The sequence below is a fragment of the Cajanus cajan genome, chromosome 3 (genome assembly GCF_000230855.2).
Source record: "Cajanus cajan strain Asha chromosome 3, NIPB_CcT2T_4, whole genome shotgun sequence".
Classification (NCBI taxonomy): Eukaryota; Viridiplantae; Streptophyta; class Magnoliopsida; order Fabales; family Fabaceae; genus Cajanus; species Cajanus cajan.
Window position 1 is genome coordinate 28802048 of NC_138519.1, and position 23103 is coordinate 28825150.

The window sequence follows — 23103 nt, forward strand, 5'->3', positions numbered from 1 at the left end:
TGTAGGTACCACCCCCACTTTGGAACAACAAGCGTACCCAGCGAAGGAGGCTCACCAATCTTGCCCAGTAGATCGTCCTTAAGACCGATCTCCGGTAAGAACAGACTCAATTATTTTTGTAATGATTATATGTTAGATTGGTTTGATTATATTCTTTATTACTTTGTTGTTTTTCTTTTATTTTTGCTTCTTGTTTGTGTCATTGTGTGTTCTTTCCCCACTTAGTTAGATGATAGCAATCTACATCAGTGCTACAAGAGCTCAAGAAGATCTTTGTGTCATGTTTTGTGGCATTTTTCAACTGCTTTATTTGTCACCAAGTAGAATTTTATTGTTATTAGGCATGACCCAATTTATGATATCTCTAAATTTGGTAAATGTTATGAACACCTTTTCTTTATAATATTATTTTTTTAATACCTTTTGAAAATAAGTTTTATTTCAAAATATTATCTTATTTGTTTACCTCTTTTTCTTATACTCATTTTCTTTCATCGGTCTATTTCTTTCTAATCACATTTTGTGAACTTCTCTTTTTTCATTTCTTGATTTTTTTTTTCTTTCTAGTCATAAAGATACCCGATAACTTATATATATATATATATATATATATATATATATATATAACTCTAAATTCAACATTCTTTAAACCCTAATATTTCACTCTATTTTCAATATTGTCTTGTTAAATTTATGGAGGTCCTTTTCAAATATATGAATTATTATTATTATTATAATCATTATTAAATTGTATTTTCTAGTTGTTAAAATATACTTTTAAAAAGAACTTTTTAGAAGAAAATATGCTTCCAAAAAATATTTTCTGGAAGAGAAAAAAAATATTTCTTTTTCCAAAAGTATATTTTTGTCTTTTGAAAAGCACTTTCTATAAGTTTATTTATTTTTTCTCTTTTGGAAAATACTTTTGTGGTAGGGGTGAATAGGTAGGCCATACTCGACATGAAATCAAACTAATTGGAAAAAAAATGACATCCAAGTGGGTTCATACAGGTACATGGGTAAGGCAAGTTTTAAAATCGGATTAGATGGGTTATCTTAATAAGGTTCGATTTTGGACCTTTTAAATCATTAGGAAGAGTAAACACTCAATTTAGTCCTTAAAATATGGTAGATGTGACTGATAGGTCTCTATTTTTTTTATAGCATTTGTGTTCCCAAATTTTAAATATATTATGTAAGTTAATTTTTTTTATTATACTTAATTACTAACTTTGTTAGTCTCATGACCAGTCTGTTCTAAACCCTAAGAGCACTTGTAGAGGAAAACCTAAAGGAAGCCATAAGAGAAAGTGTGAAGTAGCAACTAAGGCAACAAAGAGTGTGCTTGTGCTATGAGATCATCACTTGGGGTAAAGGGGAGTGAGGGATGTTTAATCCATGGACATATATGAAAGGTATGAGTAGCGAGGCGATCCCTAAGTATCTTAGGTACTTTCAGAATTCATTTATATGAATGCTTATGTTTAATTTGAGTATGAAACTGTTGATGTATGATGTTTGTGGTTGTATTTTTGTGATTGATTTATTGATGTACAAAATTGACTAGTTGGAAGGTTACGGTGAAATGTATAAATTAGGGTTTCTTGTGAAATATTGGATGGATTTGTATGAATTGGTCTTGGATACATCTTCTCTCTCTCTCTCTTTATATATATATATATATATATATATATATATAGAGAGAGAGAGAGAGAGAGAGAGAGAGAGAGAGAGAGATCCGTTTACTTTAGGAATAAGTCTACCTAAATTTATTGCATTCAATAACTCATGTTCTATCCATCAAATTTCAACAATCCAATCATTGAATTAAAATTTCTAAATACATAGATCAAGTCTTCAAATTTTTTAAAAAAATTAAAAATCATTTGATACTCCGTTTCATTAATTCAAATCAATATATAAAATAATTTTATGATTATTTATCAATTTGAATTAATGAACAAAGTATCAAATAATTTTGAAATATTTTAAAAATTTGCAGATTTAATTTATGCATTAAAATCTTTAAATTCAACGATTGAATCGTTATAATTTTATTTAAAACATGAGTTATTAAACGGAATAAGTTTAGGTAAACTTACTTTAAGAATAAATGAATATATATATATATATATATATATATATATATATATATATATATATATATATATATATATATATATATATATATAATGCTCACACACAATTAAGAGCATGTTTGCATTTGTGTCAAAGACATGAAGCAACCCTAACTTCTCCATCAGATCCATCTTTTTGACGTAAAAATATAGGAAGACGTGGATCAAAGACGTGTAAGCAAACATGTACTAAGTTTATAAATCTGAATCTTAATGCAGATTTTTTAATAGGCTTAAAAAGATCAGTATTAATATTTTGGGGCGAGTTTTTTTATGTAAATAATTTTTAATAACTATTAATCCCACCTCACCTTTTAATATGCCTCCAACATAGTAAGGAGATTAGTCATTGTTATTAGCGGTGGATACTCTAGGAACGAAAAAAAAAATGTTTTTCCTTTAAAACATTTACCACATTTGTCTCAACATATACGTAAAAATAGTTAATTCAATCATTGGCATAAATTTATTAACGATTACTCTTTCATTATAAGAAGCCATAAAAAGAAATACACATTTTTTAAATACTAATAAATTTTAACTATTTTTTTTTATCTCATTTAATATTATTTTTTTTCTAAAATATTTTTTATTTAACGATAACTTTTTAGTTGTACTAGTTCTTTTTTTTCATTTATAACAAGAATAATTTTGAAAGAATATTATGACATTAATAAAATTTAATGCAGACAATTAATTTCTTTAATATGTGTGAAATCAATTTTTTTTATACTTATAATAGAAAACAAAGGAAGTATACTATTTTTCTAAAATGATCTTTAAAATTACTAAAAATACTAATAATACACTCATTATTATTATTAGGTACAATTTATTGGGTTCCAATTTTTATTTAAAAAGTCTGTTTTCTTATTTTTTTAATTTTTAAAAAATTAAATATATTTTAATATATCATTTGGATCAGATCATTAGATTTATATGTAAAATGAAAAATAAAAAAATAAATTCACATTAGATAACTTATAAAATATATTTTCATATCATCAACAGAATAAAACATTCAATATTATAAACCTATTTGTTAACATTAGAAAATACTACATTCATTTCTATATATAAGATTCAAATACCTAATTCACTATGATTATGAAAAATAGTTAATATACTTAATAACAATAAATTTGTCTTATATATATATATATATATATATATATATTTATTTACTATTCTTGTACTTTCTTAACCAATTAGAATGTATGTATGTCTTCTAAAATAATTTCATCAAGTGAAGATAACATGTTTTAATTACGAGTATTTTAGTATAAAAATAACTAATTAATAGATCAAACTAAATTGAGTCTTATATAAAAGAACAAATAATTGTTCTAAACTGAGTCTTTATAAATAAGAACGGATATAGTACTACTTGAAACATTAAAAATTAAAAATTTTAAAAATAATAAATATCATTAAATTAAAACTTAATTATGTCCAACATCACAATCTACAAATTTATCATATCTCATCCTCAACATTACAAACTCAACAAAATATCTCAAATGTTACAACTAAAACTATAAAATTCTTATATGCAGTCGATACCCAACTTTTATAAATAAGAAATGCTCACTATGAGACAAATAGAAAATTTGAGTTTTATTTCTATTCTTTAATTTTGATTTAATGAGCCGATTTATAATAAAAAAAAAGGTTAAAATGAACCACTTATCCGTTATGCATATTTTAATAGTGCCTCTTATTTATAACCCAAAATAATAATAATAATAATAATAATAATAATAATAATAATAATAATAATAAATATTAAAATAATTGAATAGATCAATTTGATTCAGTTTTTGAAAATCTAAATCTAACATCTAAAATAAACTGATTGAATTTTCAATTTTTAAATTTAAACTAATTTAATAGCCTAAATCAATCTGATTTTTCGATTTAAATTTATTAGATCGGATGTGAAACCACTTTTATTACCTAAAAAATTGAGGATAAAATTTCCATCTAGTATACCAAGTATTGGTGCTCTCAAATTAAAATTTCACCTCACAAATATACATAGAGTAAAGATTATATAAAATGTCTACACATTTTGTGTGGCCCCGCAAATATCGACACATTATCAAAATAAAATTGTAGGACTATACTAACAATCACTACAGGAGTTATGGTAAATTATTTGTTTTGTAAATTAATTAATGTATGGAATAGATTAATGATTATGTAGTTGTCTCCTCTCGTATCCTCATGTGAGATGAAAAGAGACAAATTTACAATATTTATTATTTAAGAGTATTATGATGAAAAATAATTATAAAAAAGGGAAAAAGAATCGCAAAGTAGTTGTTCTAAAAAAAAAAAAAGAGTATCTCGAAGTAGTCTTAAAATCTTTTTTTCTTGAAATGGTCTTGTATATATATGGCAATATTTTTTATTCAAAATCCCTCCACAACAATGATAGGAATTTAATAAAAATATATTATAACTATATTAATACTAATAATAAAAGGTATATTCCTTTTTAAGTACATACATTTTTTTTAACTATTTTATTCTTTAATTATATATTTTATTTTATTCTTTTTTTACTTCACCGTAAACTTCTCAATGTTCTCATACTCTTACAACTTTCAAGTAACTACTTATTGTATTATTCTTTTTCTGTTTTGAAAATTGAAAGGCAAAAAGTTATTCTCTCACCCTAGTTATATATTAAAAGGATTTTGCTGTCACTTTTCTCCACCCAGTTATATATCAGAGAGTTTGTTGTTTTGTGGTGTAAATGTAAACTTAAGGAGCAGGAATAGGAGAAGATGGTGGTGATGGAGATGAACACAGTGCACGTTGTGTTTGGAACAGTTTTGGTGGTGTTGATGCATGTCTTCAACAGCTTGGTGTTGAGGCCAAGATCACTGAGAGCAAAGCTTCAGAGGCAGGGGATTCAAGGGCCTCCACCTCACTTCTACCTTGGCAACATCCCACAAATTAAGACCCTTTTGCTTCAAGTTCAGTCAGCACCAACCACACAAGTCAAAGACAAAGAGCAAGATGTTTCTCCTTCACATGCATGGCCTTTAACTGTCTTCCCTCATGTTCAAAAGTGGATCAAACAATATGGTCGGTTAATTTGTCTTGTCTCATAAACATGTTTCCTTCTTTCATAGAAAAATGAATCAACAGCCCCTATTCTTTGAAATTGATATTTGGTTATGAATGAATTAAAGAAAAAAACGTTTTAGAAGCTTTTTTAGTGAGATTTGATTGTAAATGTTCTAAATCTCAAATAAAAGCACACACTTGATATTTTCTAGTAACATTTTGGGCCATTTTTACCGAATTTATTGGTTGGCTAAACATTTTGAGGCTAAAGCATTGAGTTTTAGTTTGGTGGTGGTTTATCCTGAAATCTCTGTTATTGATTCGATAAAGTTGATGGAAATGTTCAATATAGGCAGAAATATTAATTTCCAGATTCCATAACAATGTGTATATTGGGTTTGGAAGGAATTGAATCAATTTTCAAAAGCAAATATGAAATCTGATACAACCCAATAAAAAAATTTCAACTTTTCAGGTCGGTTTTTCGATTTTACTTAACTGAATCGATTTATGATCACCCTTAAATGTGTTTACATTTTAAAATACTTGTATATGTGAAAGCCTTCTCTATTGTTACACTCAGGACCCATGAAATGTCAGGACCGGTCCAGAAAGCCCAGTGTGTTCCGGATTCAGATTCTCTACCTTTGAGATATGAAAATTATGGTAACTTAATGCATTTAAACCGTTAGATTTATAAAAATAAATCAGATTGTGACACATGTACAATATATATTTTGACTTAAATATACACGTGTCACAATCTGATCTATTATTACAAATCTAACGGTTTAAATGCATTAAATTACCATAACTTTCCCTTCATAAAGTAGGAGATCCATTTCCGTGTGTTCCACTGACAAGTTTACAGTTGCAATAATCATAGCCATAGTAAAAATTAATCACAAGCCAAAAATAATAATACTTTGCAGGAAGTGCTGATATGAAAATGATAATCCTATAATCTAGTAGGTTGATATGATTTCATTGTTGTCCATTTTAAGTCCAAATTTTGATTTCCGTAAGATATATGCAGGTTCCATGTACTTGTTTTCTTCTGGGAATGACCAGTGGCTAATGGTAGCAGATATAGAGATGGTGAAGGAAATTATCATGTACACTTCTTTGAATCTAGGAAAGCCTACTTATCTGTCCAAAGATCTGGGGCCACTTTTGGGCCAAGGTATATTGGCATCAAGTGGCCAAATTTGGGCTCATCAGAGGAAGATAATTGCCCCTGAACTGTACCTTGATAAGGTGAAGGTAAGTGTATTGTACCCTGCCCAACCTGCTCGAGACAATTCTGTTTAAAATACGGTCAGATACTAAATGTGAACACCTATTTCACTAGACTCAACTGTCATCGGAGATGGAATGTTGCATTGGCCATAGAGATTAGAGAAGAAATAAATGCAGTTAATATAAAGTTTGGTTCCTGCAAGTTATGACTTATGTTGCTTTGGCCTCAAACAGTGTGCCTATAAAAATTGGTTCAAAAAAAATTTCAACATGTGAACAAGTTTACTCTATTCAGGGTCCAAGGCAACATAAATGGTCACATTTAGGGACCAAATTGTATATTATTATTATTATCTCAAGTAATCTACATGAGTGCTAAATAATTTCAGTTATACAGCATTACAATATCAAGCAATATCATATAACTTGCTTTTACTGTGAATCATGTTGAAGGCAATGGTTAATCTGATAGTCGAGTCAACAAATGTGACACTAAGGTCTTGGGAGGCTAGACTTGAAAGCGAGGGAGATATTTCAGAGATTAAAGTTGATGAAGATCTGCGAAGTTTGTCAGCTGACATAATTGCCAGAGCTTGTTTTGGGAGCAATTACATTGAAGGAAAAGAAATATTCTCAAAGCTTAGAGATGTTCAAAAGCTCTTGTCCAAAGTACATGCTGGAATTCCAGGCTCTCGGTATTTATGCTAACTAAAGTCTTTTATGCTCATGAATTGTGAGAGATATCATGTGCATGTTTTCTATTGTAATGTTTTGCTTTTTCTTGCATGTTTGTCATGTATTTGTATATGATGTTCTTCTTGTTAGTGATTTTATTAATTTGTGTTGTACCTCGTTTTAGATACTTGCCTAACAAAAGCAACAGACAGCTATGGAGATTGGAGAAAGAGATTAACTCAAAGATATTGAAGCTCATAAAACAACGCCAGGAGGAAACTCATGAGCAGGATCTCTTACAAATGATACTTGAGGGTGCAAAGAATTGCGAGGGTAGTGATGGCTTCTTTTCAAATTCCATCTCTCGCGACAGGTTTATGATAGATAATTGCAAAAACATATTCTTTGCTGGATATGAGACTACTGCAATCACAGCATCATGGTGCTTGATGCTGTTAGCTACACACCAAGATTGGCAAGATCGTGCCCGTGCTGAGGTGCTTCAAGTTTGTGGAAAAAGTGCTCCAGATGCAACTATGCTTAAAAGCCTCAAAACGGTATGTGCTTGATCGTGGACTTCAGCAACATGTCATGGAAATTTCATTTCAAAGATTTAGATTGTTCACAATGCAGAAAGAACACAACGAATTTGTAGTTGCAGAAATTTCATTAAATTTTTTTACCATTTCAATTGCATCTTGATCTCCATAAAAGGAAGAAAACAAGTTGAAAGATCATTTTGACATAATAGATCTATTGGCATTGTGCAAAGGATTGTTGCCTTAAAATGCGCAAAACATGCAAAAAAGTTATACCTAAGAGATGAAAATAGGATGGAACATAGAGAAATGAATCATTCTATATAGCACTCTTTTAGTGGAGGCTTTTTTTAATTCAACATTTTTTGGTGTCTTAAAATGTAGATTGTAGTCTAACTCAATCCTACAAAATCGGTCTATAAAATGAGTGTTGCTCCCATTTATATATTCTATTTGTCTTATCTCTAGTTAATGTAAGATTTGAGTTTTTTCAATACAACTCCTAGTATCCAATACTGATGAGTTTGGTGCATGGATAAATAGTTGATAATCATTTTTAAATGGTGATAGGAAGACTTGGGTTTTTTCCATTTCAATGTTTCATGTGCATTGTTTCTGACCAAGTAAAAATGTTACAAATGCAGTTAACCATGGTGATACAAGAGACTTTGAGGCTTTATTCACCACAAGCACATGTTGTTAGAACAGCTTTCCAAGATATTAATCTGAAAGGCATGCTGATTCCCAAAGGAATGAATATTCAGATTCCAATCCCACTTCTGAACCAAGACCCTCAACTTTGGGGACCTGATGCTCACAAGTTCAATCCAGAAAGGTTTGCAAAAGGGGCTATTGGAGCATGCAAGGTTCCACAGCTTTATATACCATTTGGAATAGGGCCACGTGTCTGCGTTGGACAGCACTTAGCCATGACAGAACTGAAGGAGATTTTGTCTCTCATTCTGTCAAAGTTTCGCTTCTCTCTCTCATCAAGTTACTGCCATTCACCTGCTTACCATTTGGTCATAGAACCTGCCCATGGAGTTGTTCTTAAGATGTCAAAAATTTAAGCTACAATATGTAACTCTTACCCTTTTCTTTGGGGTACTTTTCTGCTTGTGCTTCGGAAATGAAATGGTTTTAATCATAAGACAAATCATTTTACAAGCAGATGAATAATGAAAACATGTGCAAGAAATGTTTATGAATAAATTTTATTCATGTTAGATCATAATTGGTGTTTTTCTAATTTATTAGTCCTGTATTTTTATAAAAGTACAGCAATTCGGCACCTATAGTGAAAGATATATGTGATCTTGTAACAAATAATAAAATGCATTAAATAGTAAAATAATAGTTTAAATATCTTTTTAATTTTTTAAATTTAAGATAAATTTATTTTTAATCTTTCAAATTTAAAATTAATCTTTTAGTCTATGTTATTTAAAAATAATATTATTTTATTCTTTATATTTAAATTTTATTAAAAAAATATGTCAAATATTGTTACATAAAATTTATTTATCGGTATTTTTGTTAAATTCAACTAATATTATATAATTATTTTAATTTATCACTTTTAGATATAATATTGATAAATAAATTTTTTAAAAATTATAAAAATTAAAAATAATAATTTTAAATTTAAGAGATAAAAAATAAATTTATCTTAAATTTAAGTTACTAAAAATATGAATAAGCCTAACAGAAAATTCAGAATCTATGTACATCGTACAGATGACAGCCTATGCTTTTAAGTGACAAAAAGCTTCTTCTTACATCGTATATTCGCATTTGCCGAAATCAACACAAGAAATGCGGTCTCAATAAAAAAATGGTATTATAAAATACTATATAACTAAAATAGGACAATCTTTTTTAAAATTAAAATTAATCTCAAAAAATTTTAGAGACACTAAAAGTAAGTTTTATTCTTTTATAAATGTATATATAAAAAAAATCTAACAATAAATATAATGCAACTTTATAATCTTATATTTTTATATTTAGGTTTAAAAAAAGAATGATTTAAATACTTTTCTATAAATTTATGATGTTTACTTTTTAGTCTTTATAATTGTTCTTACCGAGGATCCAAGGTAGAGACGATCCGCTGGGTAAGGTCGGTGAGCTTCCTTCACTGGTACGCTTGATGCTCCAAGATGGGGGTGATACCTGCAAAAGAGACTCTGATGCTAAAATTAGAATTTGTGTGAGTATGAGTCTCGTATAAGTAATGCACGTACCTGGTGTAAATTAGGGTTTCGTTGGGCCTTGCGCCTGAGATCAGTTATGACCTAATTAGATAGCAGACCTCGTCTTGGCCGAGGTCGTCCTGCGCTATGATGCCGAGTTCGAGCTCGGCATAGCGGTACGGATAGTACAATAATTAAAAGTATTTTATTTTAATTTTTATAAGTATTATTTTTGTTTTCTTTGTCCATATCATTTATAATGACTAAAATTAAGATAAAATTTATGAAATTATAGAAATTAAAAAGAAAAAAAAATATAACAGTATGTATAAAGTCTAAAATATAATATTTTTAATTATAACGATTAAAAGGTAAAATTTTTAAAATTATAAATACCTTTTTTTAATTATATTATTGGTATGAAATATTTATTGATTTTATTGAACCTGTTGATCGCCTTTAATATCTTTCATTTCAATTACATTTTTCCATACTTAATACTCAAATATAAGACATTGTCTTAAAAAAATCTTTCCTTTCAATTACATTTTTCCATACTTAATACTCAAATATAAGACATTGTCTTAAAAAAATCGAGTGAAAATCATTTAGATCAATGACTTATTGATATGAAATTACGAGTATTGAAACAATAGTTAAACTAAACAAAAATATATAAGAGATAATAAAAAATAACAAACAAAATATATATATATATATATATATATATATATATATAAAATATTATTTTGGCTCTTGTTAGTCATAAGTCCTAAACAGTTACAACTCGGGACTATATGTTCTAGGCGGACTTTGATAAATCTTCTATTATATTTCTTTTCATCTTTCTTTTTATCCCATTAATGGTAAATTATGTCTACTTTCATATGGTTTGTGTTTTTATTCATCTCATATAGTTTCTCTTATGTATCATGTATGAAATAATGATTTTAGATTTAAGTGAGATCAAAATTTAAAAAAATTATGAGAATTAACACAAAATTTTACTCATTTTATCATAATAAAAAATAGTGATTTCAAAATTTAAAAGGATGATAACAAAGTGTTTTTTTTACAAGCACCAAAATCAAAAAATATTTATTTTATAAAAATTAAAAACATATTTAAACATCAAATTATTTAGTAATATTATATATTAATAATTAATAAACACTAAGAACATAATATTATATGTTTATATATAAACATGATATTATTTCCATTGATAATAAGTATCTATTTAATGCACAACATTATTTATTAAATTTTAGAATATCATAAAAATAATTTTAATTAATTTATAAATGTTTTTAATGATAATAAGTCTAAAATAATTGAAATATTTAAATTCTATAATTATTTTAACTAATAAATTTTTATTTAATGATCTTTTATATACATTCTATTATATATTTAATGTTAATTGAAAAAATTAAGTATTAATTAATGAAATTATGAAAAGTTGTTTTATTTGAATGAGTGATGAATGCATCAATTAATATATAATTAAAAAATGAATAAAAAATACATCAGTAAATATTAATTTAATTTAATGTAAAAATTTAAGCTATATATATATATATATATATATATATATATATATATATATGTATGTATGTATATATGTATGTATGTATGGGTACATGTTGCTTTTAATCCTTCCAAAATTTTCAATTTTATTTTTGATTCTCTAATTTTTTTATTAAATTAGTTTTTTTAAAAAAAATTGTAACATGTTAAAATTGATTACTTATTTTTTTTTTATAACTCTGTCAAGCATGATGTCCTATTTAACAAATAAAAATATACGTGATAAATGAAACTTTTTTATTAGTCTTTCTAAAATTTTATAAATTTATTTTTGGTCTTCTAATTTTTATTTTATATTAATCTATGTAAAAATAGATTAAGCCGAGTCTAATTCATGAGATACTAATTTTACTTTGTTTATGTTGAAAAGTAAAAATAATTAAATTTTTATTTTATTTTATTCACTATTATAATAATTTTCAAATATAGTATATGTGATGATATCGTAAAATTGAAAATTAAAAATTAATTTCATAAATATTTATTAATCAAATATTATTTTAATATGTTCACTATTACAATATTTATATATTCATGAGTATAATGAAAAACATTTAACAATGGATCATATTTTTAGCTTTTATTTTTAGTCACAAATTTTAGTTCAGATTAAAATTTGTTTTAATTTTCCATATGTAAACATTTTATTATTTTATACATGTGGATAATAAAATAGAATAACATGTTTCATTATATTATTATTGCATAATATTTCATACTATAAAACTGTCACTATTCTACTTTATTAGATAATTTCCTCCATGATAAACACTCACAAATATATAAACATCATAATAGTTAATAAAATAAAGGCTAAAATAGTTTTTTAATCTTTTATAATAATTGTTTGTTTCAATTTAATCCCACTTTTATTTTTTGTCTCAATTTGATCCCTAATAAATTAATTGGTTGCAATGTCGGACTTCCGTCCAAATTATTTAAACGGAGTTAACTGTTGGTCACGTGGATGCCACGTAGATGCATAGGTGGATGCCAAATTTTTTGAAAACACCTGGAACCAGAACGACCCATTTTGAAACCAGAATGGCCCGTTCTGAAACCAGAACGGGCTGTTCTAGGTGCACTCTTGGTGTGTTAATTTTGCATCTGGAACGGGCCGTTCCAGGTGCAAAATTAACACACTAAGAGTGCAACCAGAATGGGCCGTTCTGGTTCCAGACTGCTAAACACAAACGGTCAATGATTATAGTTCACGGTTGTGAATCGTGGAAGGAAAAAGACCATGGGTACAAAGCATTTCAAATACTGAATTTGGTAATATTGTCAATGGAAATTGATAACTTAAATTGCTAAACAGTTGGGCTATACAGTGTATCATTAAGGACAATGCAGTGTATCACTAAAGACAATGGTAGCAGATTTTATTTCGTTGTTAGTCAAACTGGATTGAACCACTTACTACCAAATTGACACTATATAGTAAAGGATGAACTGACATGGTATTTTTCTTTGAAGTCATTAACGATGTACCCCAACAACAACAACCTCTTCTTGAAGAGGTAGAATCTGAAGTAAAGGAAGAGGATACACAGTACTAACATTTCACCACACAACCATATGCAGGGACGAATCTAAGTTAATCATAGTGGGGGCACTTGCCCCCACTCAATTTTTTTTCATTCTTTTTTTTTTATATATATATAAAATATTAATAATTTTATAAAATATATATTATTAATTATATTTTAATTATGTTGTTATATCTAATACAATAAATACATTAATATTTTTTATATATTTTATTTTATTGTTTAATTATTTTTTATTTTGTGGTAAAATTATCTTCATTTTTAATAAAAAATTTACTTACTTTAAGAGTAAGTCTCGATAGATTTATTCTACTTAATAATTAATGTTCTATATCAAATTTTTAAAAATGTAATTGTTAAATTAAAAAGCTTTTCATGTATAGATCAAATTTATAAATTTTTTAAAAAATTAAAAATCATATGATACTTCGTTAAATTAATTCAAATTAATACATAAAAATATTTTTGTTTTAAATGAGTGTAAAAATTTAGAGGACACTAAAAGAAAATAAATTAATAAATTTATTATGTTTATCCTATTAATTTTTATCATTTTATTCCTCTAATTTTAAATAAGTTGCAAAAAATTATAAAGTGACATTTAAATATTTCTTCAAACAGAAAGAGAAAAAGGAAAAGTTATCACTCTATTTATAAGACAATTATATTTTATAAAAATAAGTAATTTTAAAATTTTTATCATAAAAAAATATTTTTCAAAATTATTATATTTTTTAATAAAATTAATATAGAATATTCTATTGTCTTCATTTAAGGCGTTCTGAAACGCGCCGTTCTGGATTCAGAACGGTCCGTTCTAAAACCAGAACGGCCCGTTAACGGCCCGTTCTGATTTCAGAACGGACCGTTTTGATGTACTGGTGGTGTGTTAATTTTGCATCTGGAACGGCCCGTTTCAGATGCAAATTTAACACACCAAAAGTGCACCTCAGAATGGCCCGTTCTGGTTTCAGAACGGGCTGTTCTGGTTCCAGGTGTTTTCAAGAGATTTAGCATCCACGTGACATTCACTTATGCATCTACGTGGCATCCACGTGTCCAACAATTAACTCCGTTTAAATAATTTAGACGGAAGTCTGACATTGAAACCAATTAATTTATTAAAGACCAAATTGAGACCAAAAATAAAAATGAGACTAAATTTAACAAACAATTATTATGTGGGAAAAAATAGGTTTTTAGCCTAAAATAAAAATACACTAAGCGCCTTTTTCTCTCCTAGAAAATATAAATATGATTAAAAATTTCTGAAAAGTGAACTTGACACGTTATTCGAAAAAAATCTGATTAATTTTGTAAGACTAACTTTTCCCATAATTCTCTTTTAAGATCTTCTATTTAGTTTGAACATTAATTGGTTTGCTAGTTGGTTATGTTTCATATTTTTTAATTATTTTTTAAACAATTCAAAATTTAAGTTCAAAATAAAAATAATCATTAATCAACAAGAATACCATTAATTTAACTTTAAAAAGTTGAAGGGCTATTTTTTTTAATAAAAAATCTAAACGATCAAAATAATTTTTAATTAAATAAAAAAAATCAAAATATATTTTTAGCTAAATTATAAAAGAAAGACTACCATTCTAATACAGATGCAGTATACTTTAAGAGATGCTACTTTGACTATTCAGTTACCAATAAACTTACAAAGATACTATTGGATTACTCAGATTTTTGCAATGGAAGTGAGCACCATACAAGTTGTGTTGGTAGCAGTTTTGGGGGTGTTGATGCATGTCTTGAATGTCTTGGTGTTGAGGCCAAGATCACTGAGAGCAAAGCTTCAGAGGCAGGGGATTCATGGGCCTTCACCTCACTTCTACTTTGGCAACATCCCACAAATTAAGGCTCTTTTGCTTCAAGTTAAGTCAGCACCAACCACACATGTCAAAAACAGAGAGGAAGATGTTTCTCTTTCACATGCATGGCCTTTCACTCTCTTCCCTCATATTCAAAAGTGGATCCAACAATATGGTCTGTTACTTTCCCTTCTCTTGTCTCATAAACATCTTGTTTCTTTCATTCTGTTTACAGAACTGAATCAACAAACACTATTCTTTGCAATTGATGTTTGGTTTTGAATAGATTAAAAAAATATTATTTTCAGTAAGTTTTCTAGTGAAAATTTTATTATATAAATTAAAGTATTCAAAGTAAAAACATACACTTAGATGCTTTCATTTGACTTTTAGGGTTCTTACATATTTTCTGAGTTCATTGGTTTATTTGGTTAGTCCATGGCTGAGCATATTGAAGGCTAAAGCACTGAGTTGACTTTGCTGATTGTCTATTATGAACTCTTTCTGTTCTTGATCTGATATAATTGATAGAAGTGTTCTACAGAGAGAAACCTTTTCAGATTCCATAATTGCTCAGATGCTAAAATTTGGAATAGTTTCACTTGCTCAAAAGGGTCTATAAGTCTATTGGCTACAGGGCTTTAGTTTGGTCTATTCACTTGTGGCATTCTCAATTTTAAACAGCAAGATTCAAGTTGACAGTTCTCTTGTAAAACGTGAACATATTTACCCTTGTTGTAATTTTGTTTATAAGAATGACTTGAATGGTGTGCTCCCATGACAGGATTACAGTTCAATTAATCAAAGACAGAAAAGCTAGGAATTTATAAATACCGAAAACAATACTTTTAGGAAGTACTGATATGAAAATAAGAATCTTAGAATCTATGAGGTTAAAATGAATTCATTGCCGTCCATTTTAAGTCCAAATTTTTATTTCAGTTACATAATATATGCAGGTCCCACATACACGTTTTCTTCTGGGACTATACAGTGGCTAATGGTGGCAGATATAGATATGGTGAAGGAAATCATCATGTACACCTCTTTGAATCTAGGGAAGCCTAATTATCTTTCCAAAGATCTGGGGCCACTCTTTGGCCAAGGTATATTGACATCAAGTGGCCAAATTTGGGCTCATCAGAGGAAGATAATTGCCCCTGAACTATACCTTGATAAGGTGAAGGTAAGTGTATTGTACCCCACACTATTCTGCTCAAGAAAAATGGAATGCTGCATTAGCCATAGAGAAGAAATAAATGTTGCATTAACATAAAACTTGGTATCCAAAGTGATGGCTTATGTTTCTTTGGTCCTTAAAAGTTTGCATCTATACAAATTTTCTTCAAATTTGTCAACTACCTAACAAGTTTACCCAATTCACGGACCGAAGCAACACGTATTGTCACATTTAGGGGCCAAATTGTATATTAACTCAATATGTATGTTGAAGTATTTTGAGTTTGACTAATCTAAAACTAAAAGTAATCCACAAGAGAGCTAAAAATTTTCAGTTACGCAGTATTACAATACCAATCTTATAACTTGTTTTTGCTGTAAATCTTGTTGAAGTCAATGGTTAATCTGATAGTTGAGTCAACAAATATAACACTGAGGTCTTGGGAGACTAGACTTGAAAGTGAGGGAATAGTTTCGGAGATTAAAATTGATGAAGATCTACGCAGTTTGTCGGCTGACATAATTGCCAGAGCTTGTTTTGGGAGCAATTACATTGAAGGAAAAGAAATATTCTCAAAGCTTAGAGATCTTCAAAAGCTCCTTTCCAAGATATTTGCTGGAATTCCTGGTTATCGGTATGTTTTGTATGATATAATGTGCATGTTTTCCATGGTAGTGCTATCCATTTGGCTTGCATCTTTACCATATATTTGCATATCATGTTCTAGTTACCAATGCTACTAATGTGAAAAACGATGTTGTAACTTGTGTTTAGATACTTGCCAAACAAAAGCAACAGACAGATATGGAGATTGGAGAAAGAGATAAACTCAAAGATATTAAAGCTCATAAAACAACGCCAGGAGGAAACTCATGAGCAGGATCTCTTACAAATGATACTTGCAGGTGCAAAGAATTGTGAGGCTAGTGATGGCTTGTTATCAGATTCCAAGTCACATGACAGGTTTATGATTGATAACTGCAAAAATATATTCTTTGCTGGACATGAGACTACTGCAATTACAGCATCATGGTGCTTAATGCTGTTAGCATTACACCAAGATTGGCAAGATCGTGCACGTGCTGAGGTTCTTGAAGTTTGTGGAAATGGTGCTCCAGATGCAAGTATGCTTAGAAGCCTGAAAACGGTATGTTATACACACTATGTGCTAAAGAGCTATAGATAAATGTTTCCAAGAAATGCATCAGATTCATTGCCCCTTGGATTAGTTATCTTGATCTTACATGGCATGGAAATTTCACGCTCAAGATTTAGATTTGACACAATGCTTGAATACCATTTAATGACTTTGTAGTTGGAAAAAATTCATTATGGTTTTTCTCATTTCAATTGCATTCTGATATTCATGAAAGGGAGACAACAAATTGAGAGATCACTATGACATGCAAAGAATCAATACAAACTAATATGGGGTTTAGAACTTTTAAATTCAACATTTGTTTGTGTCTGAATTGTTAATATAATTTTCGTAAACCATTTCAAAGTTCCATGAGCATTCCTTCTGATCAAGTCAAGACCTTCTATAAAAATGTTACACTTGTCTTGCAGTTAACCATGGTGATTCAAGAGACATTGAGGCTTTATCCACCAGCAGGATTTGTTGTTAGAAAAGCTTTGGAAGATGTTAATTTAAAAGGCATAGTGATTCCAAAAGGAATGAATATTCAGATTCCAGTCCCAGTTCTGCAGCAAGACCCTCAATTCTGGGGGCCAGATGCTCACAAGTTCAATCCTGAAAGATTTGCAAATGGGGTGCTTGGAGCTGGTAAGTTTCCACAAGCCTATATACCATTTGGAGCCGGGTCACGTGTCTGCGTTGGACAGCACTTAGCCATGACAGAACTGAAGGTCATTTTGTCTCTCATTCTGTCAAAGTTTCGCTTCTCTCTCTCACCAAGTTACAATCATTCACCTGCCTTCCATTTGGTTATAGAACCTGGCCAAGGAGTTTTTCTTAAGATGACAAGAATTTGAGCAAGAATGTGACTTTCCCTACTTTTTCTTTGGTGTCCTTTTCTGGTCTTGTGTTTGGGAAATGGGGATGGTTTGGTCGATATAATTACAAGAGATATCATTGTTCTTGCACATGAATAATCAGAACATGCAAGAGATGTTAATCAAATTTTATCCAAGTTATCATGATTAATTGTTTGATAATGTATTTAGCCCTGTTTTTTTTTAATAAGGAACAATAATTAGTAACAAAATATAGATTGTCACACACCATGGCTAAAGCTTGTTGCTTTTAGTGACAAAATAGCTTCGTATAAGATATTGGATTTGAGTTTTATTAATAGAAATTATAAGTTTGTTTGGTTTAAAAAAGAAAAGGCAAGGAAAGAGTAGAAAGTGAGATGATGTTTAGATTTTTTGGTATGAAAAAAAATTTAAAGAAAGAAAAATGTTTTCTTTTCTTTTGTTTGATTTTTTAGTAATTATATTATTAATATAAAGTATTTATCAATTTTTTTAATGATTGATTTTTACCAAAAAATTTAATTGATCATCTTTAATAAAATCTTTATTTTCAATCACGTTTTTTTCATCAAAGATTTGAGCTCAAGGTTTTGTAATCTTTTGTTTGATTATATAGAAAATAAAAGAAAGACAAATACATATATAAAATGATATAAATATCTTAAATAAAAAGATTATGTTTATAAAAATATGAATAATTTAGTGTTTTAATTTGTTTATCAACAGAATGCTTTCTTGAGAATGCTTTCTTGTATTTGTCCGATTTGAGAAGAATATAAAATTAGTGAGATTACATTTTTGAGTCTCTTTCGTTCCTTATAAATAACCAATCAATGGAAGACATGACTTTCAAATTTTGTACGTTCTGTTTTGTTGTCTTCTTGCTTTCCATTGTACCAAACTAATCTTTTGTTCTGTTTTGTTGTCTTCTTGCTTTCCATTGTACCAAACTAATCTTTTGTTTCGTAGATTAATGTTTAATTCTGTCTAGTTGTTCTCATTGCATATGTCAAGGAAATGGATCACAGCTAAATTGATATATATAAATAATATTTGCATTTGTCTCAACTTTGATCTAACTAGATATAGATATAGGTAAGTAAAAATAATATTCAATTTATTATATTAGTTATAGAGTTAGGATAAATATATTTATTCATTTTTTCCTTGTCCTCTCTCCATCTCTGTTTTAAATTTTTAAAACATTTTTAAATTTTTAAAACATCTTTAAAATTTTTTAGGGTTATAATGAGTAATCAAAACAATTAAATTTAATTAATAAAACTTTGTAATTTTTATTTAATATTTTTTTTGTATTTTTTAGAAAAAATATTTAATTAATTTTTGAGGGGGTATGAATAGAAATGAGAATAGAATAGACAAAAGTTTGAATATATGAGTCGAGTCTATTTTACAAAATTAAAGCTTAGATCTTATCTACTATCTATCATAAGTTTTTTTTAATTAATTTATTTATTTTTTTATAGGTCTGACTTAACCTTTTTAAAGTCTAATGACCTATTAACTTATTTAAAAGTTTATTTTATATTAGTAATGTTAGTTAAGTCAATAAACTTGATTTTTTAAAACTCAACAAATTTATTTTTAAATTTGTCATTGGTATATTTTAATTTACGTGATAAAATATAATTTATTCAATATTATTAAAATTGAAATTTTGAAATATATACAATGCCACAAAAAGGAGAAAAAGTGAATCAATTTTTATTAGAGGGACAATTCATGCCCAATCATAATATTTTAAATATTTCCTATATCTAATTTGATATATTCTAAATAACAAACTCATATTTTAACAAACTAAAATAGTTATGATAACAATTTATAAATTAAAAAATACTAATTTACGCATGAGGTGATCTCAATAGTACTGAGTACAACGTCATAAATAGGGGATAGATGAAATTATTTTAGAGAGAACAAATGAAATTATTTTTAGACATTTTTATCAGTCTAAGTCCAACCTTTTTAAATAATTAAATAATTTTTTAAAAAATAATTTTATTAAACAGACCAGGTCAAACTAAACTTTAAAGACAACAAGTCATATGCCACTGTTTAAGTTTGATTTATTCTATTTCCTCGGTATGAAATAGAGATAGATATATCCAATACCCAATGTAGATATGGATGAAATACAATTTTCATTCCTATTGAGTATCGGAAATGGGGATGGATATAAGATAATAGATACAAACAAAGTTTCACATCATTATACTATAAAGAGAAATAAATATTTATAAAATACAAATATTTATAAATAAATATTTATATGAGGTCATTGGACAAATGACCAAAAGAAAAATCATCAAGATTTAAGTCCAAAATAAATATAAGTGTGTAAATCTTAGGTGCGATGAAAAACTCACTCTCTCCATGATCTCATCCCTAATCAATGGTTCAACTTAAAAACATAATTCTGATTTATCTCAATCATAAAAACATTCATTGTATCATTTCATTTTAAGATAATTTTTTATATATTAATTTTTATTATTTCATGTAAATTTTTTTTATCAATAGATTAAAATAATAATCTCCAATCATATCTAAGTTTTTAGAAATATGAATGGCATTATTAAATATTTTTTTATTAAATTTTTTTATGTATTACATTATAAATGTATATTAAATTAATTTCTTGCCACTGTAATATATATGTAGGTGATTGGGAGCATGTGATAATGTATAAATTTTTTTATAAAAATAAACAAAATAAGAAATATCATTTGAGGAAGTTGAATGGGTGGGTGCGTGTACTGTGTGGTGTCAAAGTGCGCATTTAGGTATATGTGTTCACGTGCATGCATGATTGCGTATAGTGTGTGCATGTGAGAGCATACGAGCGTAAATTTAATATTTTTTTAATCATTTATTTTCTCATCTTTATATTTATTTATTATAAATTAAAATATTAATTTAATTAAAAATTATAAAAATACTTATTAATTATAAATCATGTATAAAAGTATTTATCCGATAAGTTAAAGCTAAAAGTTAGTGTATTAATGATAAACAAAAATTTGTAAAATATAATAATTATATTTTGTTGATAATAGATAATATTATAAAAGTAAAATGAATGAAGAATGTCATATATATATATATATATATATTTAAAATTTATTAAAATTATATTATTTATTTATAAAATAAAATGTATTATTTTAATAAAATTTTGGATTTATTTTTAGTAGGAAGTTATGTTACTCTCTTCTAAAAGATGTAAGTTATAATATTTACCTATCATATATAATTAATTAGTATTATATTATCCTCTCAATAATGTTAAAATATGCAATTTAGTTCATCCAACTTTTGTTAATGTAAAATACATTCTTCATGTGAGACCCGTAGCCCACTTCTCTTCCCTTCCTTTTCCTTTTCTCACTTCACCCTCTTTCACTCTCACTTTCATACTCTCTTCCCTCCCAAATTCTCTACTCATTTTGCTTAATTCTTCTCTCGTTGTGGTGATCTAGGTGCTGTCTAGAGCTGGTCAAGTGTACCGGACGGATTTCCTTTCTTCTCCATCGAGCTTCTTCTTCTCCATTTCTCCTTTCTCTTCCCGGAGCTCAGATTTCTTCTCACCGAGGTAAGGGAAGCTAGGTTTTTGCTGGATTGTGTGGAAATGAGTTTAGAAACTCATGAGTGGCTTGATGATTGGATGATTGATGGCTGTGTTTGAAGAAAAGGTGTTTTTCGGGGTTTTGGTGAAAATTTGGGGATTTTGATGTGTTTGTGGTTGCATGCTGAAAATGAGTTGGTTTTCTTGTTGTTTGATGAAAATGTGGAGTTTTAGATGGTGTGCATGTGCTTGGGCGGTTGGATTTTTGTAGTGTAGACCCCTAAAATTGTCCGGGTCGGAAATAAAGCTTGAAGACTCTCGAAGACTGAAGGAAGATCAGCCAGAAGGACTTCCAGAAGGCCCAAGGAGGGTTCTCTATAGGTCTAGAGGTCTTAGGATAGCTAAAATAAGAAAAGTGGGAGGAATGAAGCCCAATACGGCCTCCTAGAGGTTCAGTACGGCCGTATTGAACATTTTGAACTTCAATACGGCCGCACTGAACTCAATACGGCCGTATTGAAGTTTCTGAACTTCAATACGGCTGCATTGAATTCAATACGGCTGCACTGAACTTCAATACGGCCGTATTGAGGTTTTTGAACTCAATACGGCTGCACTGAACTTCAATACGGCCGTATTGAGGTTTTTGAATTTCAATACGGCCGTATTGAATTCAATACGGCCGTATTGTAGTTCAAAACTTCAATACGGACCGTATTGACCCTCATAAACCGTATTGAGCCTCTTCCCTATAAATATGACGTCAATGGGACGTCATTTCACACTTTTCCACACAGTTTTGACTCCCTCCTTGAGTATTCTGGGGTTTTTGAGCAGTGTTCTGCCCTAGAAATCTCTCTGGGAGTCGATCCGACGAAGTTCTGGAATTCCGAGCATTTAGCTAGGAGATTCGAACTTAGTCGAAGGGAAATCCTCCGGATTTCCATAGTTAAAATTTTATAGGAGCGAGCGAGCGGTCTTGTAGAGGGAGGGAACGCCAAAACGCTTCCCAATTTCTGTCAAGATATATAAGAAAGCACGCTTCAAAGGTTTATTTCTTTAAAGTCCCTTCTTTTACCGCTTTCTGTGTGTACATATTTAAACTGTCATCATGTAGATAGTTAATTCATAATTGCTTAGAATAAATAGGGGTAATTTAGTAATTTTGCACTATTATTTTTAAATAATCTGTCATAGGGAACCCGAAAGGGGCGCTGTGGGGTGCTAACACCTTCCCCACGCGTAACCGACTCCCTTACCCGACTCTGGTTGTAATGGCCGAAGTCGATTTTTGAATCGATTGCCTTAAATCTCTTTTTCCAATGTTTTGAGTAAAACATTGGTGGCGACTCCATGAACCCTTCCTTTTTATGAAAACCGCTAATCCATGGAGGGTCCCGCTTGGGATTAACATGGATTGGTGATCCTTTTAATAAAATTGCTCGTTTGACGAGGTCTCAGTTTGAGAATAAGTCATTCTAGCAATCCATATTTTTAAACAAATAAAAG

General features: G+C 28.7%; 2 protein-coding genes across 2 annotated transcripts; both read left to right on the forward strand.

The window, feature by feature from the left end:
• The first annotated feature begins 4786 nt into the window (after nt 1–4786).
• LOC109787890 (cytochrome P450 714C2) lies at nt 4787–8944 on the forward strand. The gene is made up of 5 exons (XM_020346488.3): nt 4787–5234; nt 6253–6479; nt 6909–7150; nt 7315–7687; nt 8314–8944. The coding sequence occupies exons 1-5, from the start codon at nt 4931–4933 to the stop codon at nt 8737–8739; spliced, it is 1572 nt and encodes a 523-aa protein (XP_020202077.1). The 5' UTR covers nt 4787–4930; the 3' UTR covers nt 8740–8944.
• Nucleotides 8945–14605: 5661 nt separating this feature from the next.
• On the forward strand, nt 14606–18189 carry LOC109787891 (cytochrome P450 714C2). The gene is made up of 5 exons (XM_020346490.3): nt 14606–15002; nt 15787–16013; nt 16400–16641; nt 16782–17154; nt 17577–18189. Exons 1-5 carry the CDS (start codon nt 14621–14623, stop codon nt 18000–18002), a joined length of 1650 nt encoding a protein of 549 aa, XP_020202079.2. The 5' UTR covers nt 14606–14620; the 3' UTR covers nt 18003–18189.
• The last annotated feature ends 4914 nt before the right edge of the window (nt 18190–23103 follow it).

Excerpts from the sequence above, each read along its gene's own strand:
- LOC109787890 (XM_020346488.3), top strand. The coding sequence starts at position 4,931 with ATGGTGGTGATGGAGATGAACACAGTGCACGTTGTGTTTGGAACAGTT. Across the intron at positions 5,235-6,252 it reads AAAGTGGATCAAACAATATG|GTTCCATGTACTTGTTTTCT; the intron begins GTCGGTTAATTT and ends AGATATATGCAG. Across the intron at positions 6,480-6,908 it reads TGTACCTTGATAAGGTGAAG|GCAATGGTTAATCTGATAGT; the intron begins GTAAGTGTATTG and ends ATCATGTTGAAG.
- LOC109787891 (XM_020346490.3), top strand. The coding sequence starts at position 14,621 with ATGCAGTATACTTTAAGAGATGCTACTTTGACTATTCAGTTACCAATA. Across the intron at positions 15,003-15,786 it reads AAAGTGGATCCAACAATATG|GTCCCACATACACGTTTTCT; the intron begins GTCTGTTACTTT and ends TAATATATGCAG. Across the intron at positions 16,642-16,781 it reads GCTGGAATTCCTGGTTATCG|ATACTTGCCAAACAAAAGCA; the intron begins GTATGTTTTGTA and ends ACTTGTGTTTAG.